Raw genomic sequence first — 10,746 nt, 5'->3', positions numbered from 1 at the left:
CACGGCTGGCAGTGTCGCTGCAGGCCACGTTAGTTCGGCATCGCGCCCGTGATCCCGCACGACCGCCGCTGGGTGGGCACCCCCGGAGCCTCCCCAAATAACTCTCGACATAAGCTCAGTCCCGCTGCACGTGCAGGCCTTACAATGTCGACATAACGGGCTCAGGAGTGCGGAGGCTGCCCTTGTTCTTTTGAAATAACTCCCCGGGGTAGACAGGCCAGGCTGGGGGTGGAAGCTCTGTTGTCCCCCAGAGGGAGGAACGGCAGGGCCAGCCCGGCCTTCCAGCCCCGCAGCGGAGCGGAGGGAAAGGCCGGGCGTGGGCCGCCTGCATTTACTGAGCTGGGGTCCAGCAGGGCCGGAGGAGGACGGCCGCTTCCAGCGTTGTGTGTCCGCCTGGCCCACGACCCGCTCGCCGACTCCCTCCGGCTGCAGACAGAGCCGGGGACTGAGCCTCCAGGGAAGCAGAGAACCAGACCCAGGGAGAGCAAAGGGAATCGTTTGTATTTTGGGCCCGCCACGGCTGGATAGAAAACCGTGCGGGCTGCTCAGGCGTCTCGGCAGCCGGGGGAGGAGCCGTGGCTCAGGCCACGTACCATCCAGGAGCAGGGGGCACGAGTCTCTTCCCATGTAGGTGGCGGAGGCGTCCCCCGCGGGGCAGCAATTGAGAGGACCCTCGGGGCGGGGGCTCTTGTTCGGTATCTCAGCACAGTCAGGGAGCCGGGAGAGCGACACCAGGAGGGAGTCTAGGAGGAAAGAGACACAGGAATGACTAGCGGGGAGGGGAAAGCAGCCTGCCCTGCCCCTCTCCCTGCCCTGCCCGGCATCTCACGGTGAACGGCCAGGGGAGGCAACGAGAACCTCCCGCAGCAGGGCCCCGGGCTGCTGGAATGGGATGAGGTGGCTCCGTGTGATGCAGCAAGTGGCAGCGTGGGCCAGTGGTTAGCACCGGGCAGCAGGCACCTGGGTTCTACGTCTAGCGCCGCGGCTGGCCTGGCACATGAGCAGCCAGCCCTGTGCCTCAGTTTCCCCAATCAGTCAAACTACCCACCTGCGGCTGGGGCTTGGGGATCTCGGTGGGAAAAGCACCCTGCGGGGTCTTGGCGTGGCTACCGAGAGGCAATGTTTTCGGGGAACAAAACTTGCCGGGGAACCCGCCTTGGCCACGTGTCGCACAGGGACCTCAAAGCCACCGACAAAAGCCAGGGACACGGTCAGCAGATGGAGCCGACTCCGACATCTGTCCCTGGCCACGGAACAGCTGGGAGCGGCCGCCCTGACGCTTTGCCTCACCTTCCTACCTAAAGCACCATCTGCTCACCCCCCTGCTCCCCTCCCCTCTCTCGCAGATCCCCAGGATGGGTTGCCTGCTCCAATGCAGGGCAAACACCAGAAGAGGGAGCCAAAGGCAAAATCCTCCCCGGTTTCCCCAGGTCAAGCTGCTCAAAAGTCCCTGTCCCAGCACCAACTCTCCCTCGACTCTCTGTCTGTGTGCGGAATAAATTTTGTGACGTGCACCCAGGCACATGCAGATGTGCACCCCCAGGAGACACACGCGTGCGTTGCAAAGCAGCGGCCATGCCTCGGAGCCCCCGGATCATCTCTCCTCCAGTTCGTAGGCGGCGGTGAGGTATTCCTTGGGGACGATGCCCACCTCGCTGTTCCGCTCGCCGACCCACCAGCCGTACATGTTGTACTCCTGCGAAAACACAGCAAGCGAGAGGCCGGCTTAGCCAGGCTGGACGAGACACTCAGGCCTGCAGGGGCTGGACTAGAAGACCCCTTGAGGTCTGTGCCAGGCTTCTGGGTCTTAGGGAGGGCGGCGGGTAGGAGGGGGCCTGACTTTACCCCCGTTTCCTTGGGCAGGTCGATTGTAGCCACGTTTGCAAAGGGACCACTCAGGAACACGGCACCCAGCGTGAGCCCAAAGTAGGAAACAGTCACAGGAGTCTCAACGCTCGTGAGAGACCAGGCGAGGCTGAGGAGCCGGGGCGGGGGGGGGGGGGGGGGGTTCAGCTCTGGAATAAATGGCCTAGGGAGGGTGTGTGTGGAATCTCCACCACGGGGTATTTAAGAGCAGGTTAGACACACACCTGTCCGGCAATGCCCCCTCTAAGTGGTTCCATCCATGTGCGGAATAAATTTTGTTGTATGCACCAAAGGTGCATGCAGATGTGCACCACCAATAGAAACACACTGCCGGTTCTGGGCACGTTGCCAATCAGCTGGGCGGCACCTGAATCTCTCCTGGGCGGTCACCCCAGCGCTCAGCGTCCAGGGAGCACTGCTGTCAGGGATGAGCGAGAGGGAGGGGATGGGACTTCCAGGCCCCTTCCAGCTCCGGTGTATGATTTTAGGAATGTCCGAGGCCCCTGTACCTGCAGGGCGCAGAGTAGCAAGAGGTGCCCCCAAATCCCAAGTCACTTACCTCCCCAGGCAACCTCCCCTGCACCCCAAGATCCTTTCCAGTCTGAGCTGAGAGGAGATTCCTGTCCCACGTGCTCCCCCTCTCCCCGCCCCCCCGGTTATCAATTACACCCTGAGCATGTGAGCAAGACCCACCAGCCATGCCCCGGAGAGCGAGAAAGCTCAGCACTGACCCAGCGCCCCGGCCCCCTCCTCCAGCGACAGGCCAGCTGTGCCGCTTCACAGGAAGGAGCCAGAACCCCCCCCCGCCCGAAAAACAGATGGGGAGGGAGGAAATACTTCCTGCCCCCGCCCCAGGTGACGGGCTGGGGCCTGAAGCATGAGATTAAACCCCGGTGGGGAAACTGAGGCATGGAAGGGCTGGGGGTCGGGTCACACGAGGCGTCTGCAGCAAGCAGAGAAAGAACCCAGCCCTCCCGAGGCCCAGCCCCCCTGCGCGGGGATTGCCAGCCCAAGAGCTCAGCCTCCCCAAACCCAGCTGCACCTCCGGCTCCCCGCTGCCAGCGCCAGGCAGGAGCAAACCCCCGCGCGGGGGGAGGGCTGACTTCAGCAAGTGACGCACTCACCAGGGCAGATGCGTCCGAATCTTGGAGCCAAACAGCCATGCCAGGCTGCTGGGTCCCAGAGCCATAAAACGCCCCCCCCCCCGGCCGCGTTGCAAGCCCCAGGGCTAGGGTCCCCCCACCAGCATGGGGGGGCCCGCGCCGGTGCTCCAGTCCCCCCGCTTCTCACTTGTGTGCAGCCCACGACTGATTTTTCTGTGGGTCAGCCGCCCCCGGGGCCCACACGCTGGCCTAGAGCTTTGGATGGCAGGGGTCCGTCAGGCCCTGAACGGAGCCATCTCGCCTGCCCCTCTGGCCACGGCTGCGCCGCCCCCGCCCGAGCACCACGAGGCCTGTTAAAAGAATTCCTGCCTTGACGAATTGCCGGGGCGCTTGCGATGGCTCGTAATCAAAGGGAGGAAAATGCAAATGCCAGCCAGCCGAGAACCCTCCGCACCAAACGTTTATTCCACTGCACGGTGCCAAAAAGAATTAAAACCACATTAAACTCCCAGCAATAATGTGTAAGCCCTCGTTTCCAAGTGCCAAATTGCACCGCGCTGGATCATACAGATGTTCGTTAATTATGCTAATTTTTATTAAACTATTAAAACACGGAGTGCACTGGCACGGCGAGCCACAGCCCGGCGCCGGGTGAACCCTGCGCTTGTCTGGAGGTGCTCATTTGCGAAGATGCTGACGCTGAGGTTTGGGGGGTGCTGAGCAGCTGGGTTTTTCCGGGGCAAAGCGGGAGGGCGGGGGAGGGCTGTTTCCCTTGGAAGCGGCCTCATCAGCTTCCCGCCGGGCCTGCGGGGTCTGCGCAGGCAGCCTGGGACGGGGGAGGCTCTGTTGGGGGCCACTCAAACATCATCTGGACCTGCACAGTGGTGGCGAAGAGCCCCGTGGGCCTGCGGAGACGGGGGCGAGCCAGGCCTGCAGGTCCCGGCTGCCTCGTGGATCTCCAAGCACGTGGCGCTGCCTCATGTAGCCCCATCGCACGGCTGCAGCGCCTGAGGCCACGGAGGGAAAAGTGCCGGGCCCACGGCCTGCAACTAGGGTTGCCAGATGGTTTAACAAAACATACCGAACCCCTCCCCCCCCCAAAAAACAGGAAAAAATTCTTTTGAATTAAAAAAAAAAAAGGGGGGGGAGACCAAAGTTATTGACCCCCCCCCAAAAAAAGTCACTGCGCCTTTAAATGGCCCTGCACACCCCCGCCAGACACAGTCGGGGAAAACTGTCCCCACCGGGCTTCCATCCGCGGGAAACAGGAAATACAGGATATTTCACATGTCCAGTATTTTCTGGGTTTTTTTTACCGGACGGGGGACCCAAATAACCGACAGCCTGGGCAAAAACCGGACACCTGGCACCCCTACCCGCAACTCAGTCCCGGTGGCTTGCACAACCCGGGGAGGCAAGATCCTCTCCTCCCAGGCCTCCTCGTGCGCGCCAGCGGGACGCCGTTGGTTTACACGGCGCGCCCGGGCGAAAGGAGAGCCCGCCGCCGAGCCCCCGCACCAGGACGCCACCTCCTCACGGCACCGGGAGGCCTCGGGTCTGCTCCCCGCACCTCTTCCCTCCAACGCAGCGGGCCGGCCCGGGGCCTGGCAATCGGCAGGGCCGGGCACCCCTTCCCAGACCCGGCAGCCAGCGGGTTGGCGCGCAGGGCCGGCAAAGGACGGGTGCAGCTCATCTCCCGCCGCGAGGGGAGAGGGAGACCCCGTTCCCTATTTCACAGCTTGACCCGGCCTCCTGCGTTTTCCCCCTGTTGCCATTTATGGCCACGGGAACATCGCGGCCCCCTCTCCAGGATCCGCCGGTCCTACGGCCTCGGAACCCTCCACCATGCTGCCAAGGCCTGGCCTGCAGGTGCCGGGATGGGGGGGGCGGAGAAGCAGCAGGATGCTCCCTAAAACCCTGAGAAAAAGGAAACGGAAGCCCCTTGCTACAGGACGGCAGCATTTTCATGGCCAGCTGCCCCCGATCTCTTGCAGGGCAGCTCAGCCAGGCCCGGGAGCGACTGTGCCTCTCGGCGAGACGGCCGGGTTGCGCTCTCTGGGGCTGGACATCGGCCCAGCCTGGACGCCCACGGAGCGACAGCGACCACCTTCGACAGGCCTTCCAGCCTCTGGTTTTCATTTAATTCCAGGCCTCATGCTAATGGTTCCCGCCCCACTGGGGCCCAGAACCTGGGAGAGAGAGGGAAATGGAGCCCCCAGGTTCACTGAGCCAGAAGCTTCCCCCACCTCTGGCCCTGCCCCGGGAGGGGACGTCTGCTCCGGGCGGCGGAAGGAGAACTCATTGGTGTGGCGAACAGGCTGCCCTTTGGCTCTGCGGGCTATGCAGGCCCGAAGCGAGAGACCGCTGCTGAAACGCGTCCAGGCTCAGCAGACAAAAGGCGGGGCGACGGGGACGTCAGAGGGGTTACCCCCCTTCAACAGGCAGGGAACTGAACCTTGGCTCCTGACTCACGCCGGTGCTTCTAACACGCCCATGGCTTGCACCCTGAAGCAGGGACTTCATGCAGCTCCCCGCCAATGTTCCCTCTAAGCCTGTCCTTCGGTGTGCAGATTTTGGTTCCCGTGTGTGGAATAAATTTTGTAACATGCACCGAGGCAGGTGCAAATGTGCACCACCAGGAGAAACACCAGCCTCACAGTGGGCACCCTGCTAGTCAGCGGGGTGCATTTGAATCTCCCCCCAGCACCCGTCCTACAGGGAACCCTGCTCCTCTCCTCGTCCCCAGGGCTGTGGGGCGAACCCCAGCCTGACGTGACAGTAGCTGCAGACAGCAATGCTCCTCCTCCACCAAGTGCTCCTTTCCTTCTACTAAAAGTGCAGTGGACAGTGTTGGTCCCTCACCCCTGCTCCGGGTCCCGGGCGACATCCACCCGCCTGCCGCACGCCCTCGTAAACAACCCGTGCCTCTTTCAGGAGCGCAATCCATCACCCTCCTCCCCCGCGCTTTGCACAGAAGATCAATGATCCTTTGATGGATGCTCAAGGAACAGCCAATCAATCAGGGACTTATCGGTTTATGATTGCTCAGCTCCATTACGGGTGCGTGGGTGTCATACGTTACCGTTAGTCAAACGGAGGATCCCGCGGCATAGGGGATGCGTGCCATGTGCTTGTCCAGGGTCTGCCGCCGCGGGCGAGTTTTAGGCCAGGGCATCCCTACCTCTGTGGATCCAGAAAACCAGCTCAGAGCTCAAGCCGGCTCTGAAATTTGCCTCCCTCGGGGAATTCCAGACCTGAAGCTGGCGGAAAGCGGACGGTCACTGCGCGGAGACCCCGTCGGTTGTGGAAGCATGCTCCTGTTCCCCCCACGCCGGGGGCTGGGCATGCCCGCGAGGAAGAGGGCACCCGGTCAAAGGCCCAAGCGCAGGGTGATGCCAGGAGGCGGCGCCCGCATCCCCACGACTTCGTCTCCCAACAAAGCAGCATTTCCTCTCCCAGCCAGGGCCCAGAGTGGCGTGCCTCAGTTTCCCCAGATCTACAGCATTAACCTATAGGCTTTTGCTTAGCGGGCAGTCGGTTACTCGATTGATGATGCAGCGTTTCGCCGAACCCGTCGCAAGGCGGAGGAATGATTACATTGGCCCCCCAACGATTATTTAGTTGCTCTCGCCAGGAACTTGCTCCATGGGTTCCCGCGGGCCGCTGGCGGGCAGGGCGGAGGATACACGCGGCTAGGCAAAGCCTAGGGTGAGGGCTGGAGGAGGGGTGGAGTGGGATGGGGAGGGGTCTGCCCACCGCCCAGGGCCGGGCCCTGCTGGTATCCGTGTCCAATGTCATAACAGGCTCCCCACCCCGTGACCCTCCCCGGCAGGCGTTCGGGATGGTGCAGGTAACTGAAAAGAGGATCCGTGGAGGCCAGGCCGGCTGTCTCGCTGGCCTGCAACCGTCTGCTCAATTCCTCCCTGGCCCGGGCCCTCGGGTTTGCACCACAGACGAATTGGGCCCTCCCAGCCCAGGCTCCGATGGGTCAGTGGTCTCTCTGTGCGCCTAAACTCCAGAGGCATCTGCCTGGCCCAGCCTCTGCCCCCTGTGAGAGTGGTGCCAAGCCAGAGCGACTCCCCGGAAGGCAGAGGAGCGACTCTGCATTTGCATGGGGCAGACACAATCTGGATGGGCAAGTGAGCGCTAGCCGAGGAGGCCCGTGGGGAGCGCGACAGGAGGCGCCGGGTGGGAACCCATCTGGACTCAGGATGCGAAACATCCCTGACTTGACCTGGTGAATTCTTAGCGGTTACTCGACTATCCTATAGTCCCTGGGCCCTGCAGGCCGTGTGCTCCGGCCTCACTCCCGAGGAGCCCCCTGCGGCTCCACGCAGCTGCCTCTGGATGTATCAGCGCAAGGTGCCAGGCAGGAGCTGGTCCGCGAGGGGAGACAGTTTAAAAACCAGCAGCGCTTGTCTAGAGGGGTCAGGGCTCCGGACCTGGCTGCCATAATGAGAGCCACACCAGGGGGGAGGTCCTGGACCTGGTGCAAGCCGGGACTGAGCTGGGCTGCTGGCCAGCCTGGTGTAGGTGGGGGAGGGGGGAGTAGCCTGAGCCCTGTGGCAGAGGACGCCAACCTGCAGCTAGGAAAAGCACCAGAGAATTTCGGGTGCCCTCTCCGGGGGCTGGTGTTTACAGCAGGGAGGCAGGACATCTGGGTTCCACTCCCAGCCAGGGCCCAGAGTGGCGTGCCTCAGTTTCCCCAGATCTATAGCATTAACCTATAGGCTTTTGCTTAGCGGGCAATGGGTTACTCGACCCCCCTGCTGCACCCCTACTCCGGAGCCCAGGGCGAGGCGCAGGACAGGCGCAAAGCGGCTCGGTGCCCGAGCACAAAGCAGCCAGGGAGAGGGACGGTCGTTGGCAAGAGGGAAGATGGGGGGGGGGGCTGAATTTGGAGGCCGAGCTGATGGGCTTGTGATCTCACGTGAAACGGCCGCGGCTCCGCGTCTTCCAGCAGGCCGGCGGCGCGCGGCTCTGCGCCTTTCCGCCGCGCTCTGACCGCCGCTCCAGCCCTCGGGCACCGCACCGCAATTTGGAAACAATGTGACGGAAATGTTTAATCTGCTCAGCCCATCTGTGCGGCGTATTTCTCCAGCGCGCCCGGAGAGAGACGCCTTCGCAGCGCTGCATCGCCGCTAATATTCTCCTAAATCACCTCCCCGCTGCACTTCCAGGACCATTGTTACAGGAGCGCAGGTTCACCGAGAGTGCACCGGGCTGGGGGGGCCCGAGGAACGGGGGCGAGGTGGGGGGAGCCAGGGCGTTGCTTGGGCTATTCTTTATTTCAGAATCATTTCCACGGATAGTCTGTTCATGCCCCTTGGAAAAAACCCAGCGATTGTGCTTTTGCGGGGAGGTGATTAGTGAGGCTGTTTCGCACCAAGCCGGCTGGAATGGAGGAAAATCATTTCCCAAGAATTGGTTTTATTCATCTCCTGCCCGGCCGCTCACGTTCACACGCGGCGTTGTGACCTCGGGGCCCGGTCCGGCTCACACTGGGGGGCGGGCCTGAGCCCTGTGGCGGAGGATGCCGACCTGCAGCTAGGAAAAGCACCGGGCACTTGGCGTCGGGAATGTCGGGTGCCCCCCCGGGGGCTGGTGTTTACAGCGGAGAGGCACTCTGGGTTCCAGAGTGGCGTGCCTCAGTTTCCCCAGATCTGTAGCACCTGAATGACCCTCTCCCTCCGCGCGCTTGGGGGGAGCTGAGGTTTGGGGACCTAACGCCGGCGCTGTGCGTGGCAGAAGAGACTAACCAGGAGACAGTCGACTCCCCCCCCCGCCACTTCCCTATAGGTGGGGGTCAGCTGCCCGAGAGGGAGCTCGGTGCCCCGCAGACGGGGCAGAACTAGGCGCACAGCCGCAGGGAGGGGTGCGAGGTACGGCCCAGGTGTGCCCACCCCATCCCTTTCCGCGCGTCCCCCTCCATCTCCACCCCCCCAACCCGCCTCCCGCTGGGAGAAAGCCGGGGCCCATCGAGCGCTCGGGATGGCAAAGGCGGCGCGCGTGGGGTGGCCCAGGCCTCCCAAATGTGGCGCCTCCTGCTTGCCGGTGTGTTACATCATCCGCGCACATAGGTGTTGCCATGGCAGCTGCTTCTAGCTTCATTTCCTGGATCCCCCGAGGGGGTACCACAGCCGGATCCACCTGCTCTTTACCCTACCCTCGGCGGGGTCACCGTGAGGTCGCCAGAATAAATGAACGCGGGTGCTAATGATCTGTTTGCTGGCTGTTTATGCTCCGTGTGTCAGGGGCACTCACATTTAGAGAGCTCATTATGGCTGCAATTAGACGGCACCATTGCTGGATATTTAACTCCTTTTTCTTTTAAATTAGCATTTTAATAACGTGCTCTGAGCAGGGGGAACAAAATGACCATTTTTCACGGCCAAACTTCGGAGCTGGAGGTGGAACTCGACCGGGACAGGGGTGCGGGAAGGGGTGGCCGGGAAGCCGGACGCTTCTGTCCGCTGCCCCCCCCCACCCCCCCCAGGAACAAAATAATAATAATAAAGGGCGCGAGGTTTTATTGGGTTTCTTGTACGCGCCGGTTCCTGCATTTGTTCTGCGGCCAGGGAGAGTCCTGAACCCCAGCGATGCAAACTGACCGAGCCGAGGGAAACTTTGTGTGTGTGGCCTGCAAGGGGGGCTGGAGAGAATCGTGCGGGGGGGTTTGTGGGAAAGGGGCCCAGTTCGGATTTCCCCACTGCAAGGGGAGCGTGGGGAGAGACCAGCGCGCCCCTCAGAAGATCAGTGCAATGAAAATCTCTCTATCCAGTAACCCCAGGGCCGCTTCCTTTCCAAAGGCCACTGGAATGAGTTCTGTTCCGTTCAGAACTCTGCCGATCACCTTCCATGGCTGGGGAGGGGGGGGAGGGGAGATAAGAGCCTACCTGTAATCACTGATCCTAGAAGGGGGAAGGATGGAGAATTCGCAGAGGAAGCGGAGGGCCAGGAAATGGAATGAGCGATGCGACGGGGGGACCGAGTGGAGAAGTTTCACTTTCAGGAACTTCAAAAGCACCTGGTTTTGCTGCAGAGAAGTCCAAAGAACAGATTCCCTTAATTCCTAGGGTCATTTGATCATAGAATCACTGGAAGGGGCCTCGAGAGGTCATCGGGTCCAGTCCCCTGACCCCATGGCAGGGCCAAGCACCGTCTGGCCCATCCCTGACAGGTGTCCCCAACCTGCACACACCTGTCAGTATCTCCAGCGATGGAGATTCCACAACCCCCCCCCCCAAGCAACTTATCCCAGTGTTTCACCATCCGGACAGGCAGGAAGTTTTTCCTAATGTCCAACCTAAACCTCCCTGGCTGCAGTTTAAGCCCCTTGCTTCATCTCCCATCCTCAGAGGCCAAGGAGAACAATTTTTCTCCCTCCTCCTTGTCACACCCTTTTAGGTTCTTGAAAACCGCTCTCATGTCCCCTCTCAGTCTTCTCTTTTCCAAACTAAACAAGCCCAATTCCTTCAATCTTCCCTCCTAGGTCCTGTTTTCTAGACCTTTCATCATTTGTGTTTCATCGTTTACGATTTGCTGTTTATTTCCTTTTAATTTGGGGCTGTCTGCTAACCATCGTTTTGCAGACCAGGAGGGGGACGGGATCCCCGAAAATGTGGTGGGATGGGAACGATCTTTGTGAAGTGGGCATGAGCACACCGCTACTCGGACAGAGCAGTAGGTAGGAGATTCTGTTCACAATCGCTGTCTGTAGGATTAGATTTTATTGGTAAACGTGAGATTCACCCTGCACACAATCCGCTGAACCCCC

The 10,746-nt window shown here is 61.4% G+C and overlaps 1 protein-coding gene across 2 annotated transcripts in view; it reads right to left on the bottom strand.

Moving 5' to 3' along the window:
* Nucleotides 1-484: 484 nt before the first annotated feature.
* The window catches only part of SKAP1 (src kinase associated phosphoprotein 1), a 236,197-nt gene continuing 225,935 nt past the window's right edge, over nt 485-10,746 (bottom strand). The window contains exons 12-14 of one of the 2 annotated variants that reach the window (XR_016348050.1): nt 7,900-10,005; nt 1,580-1,696; nt 485-743 (exon numbers count right to left, since the gene is read on the bottom strand). Coding sequence is in view for 1 of the 2 variants with exons in the window: in XM_075911455.2 (XP_075767570.2) it covers nt 1,595-1,696 (102 nt within the window). In the remaining variant the exon portion in view is untranslated. The remainder of the gene's footprint in view (nt 744-1,579; nt 1,697-7,899; nt 10,006-10,746) is intronic. The other variant, XM_075911455.2, reaches the window with a different exon arrangement.

The sequence above is a fragment of the Pelodiscus sinensis genome, chromosome 29 (assembly GCF_052426305.1).
Source record: "Pelodiscus sinensis isolate ZL-2025 chromosome 29, ASM5242630v1, whole genome shotgun sequence".
Taxonomy (NCBI): Eukaryota; Metazoa; Chordata; order Testudines; family Trionychidae; genus Pelodiscus; species Pelodiscus sinensis.
Note: the sequence above shows the minus strand (reverse complement) of the source record. Positions and strands in the feature narration are given on the sequence as shown.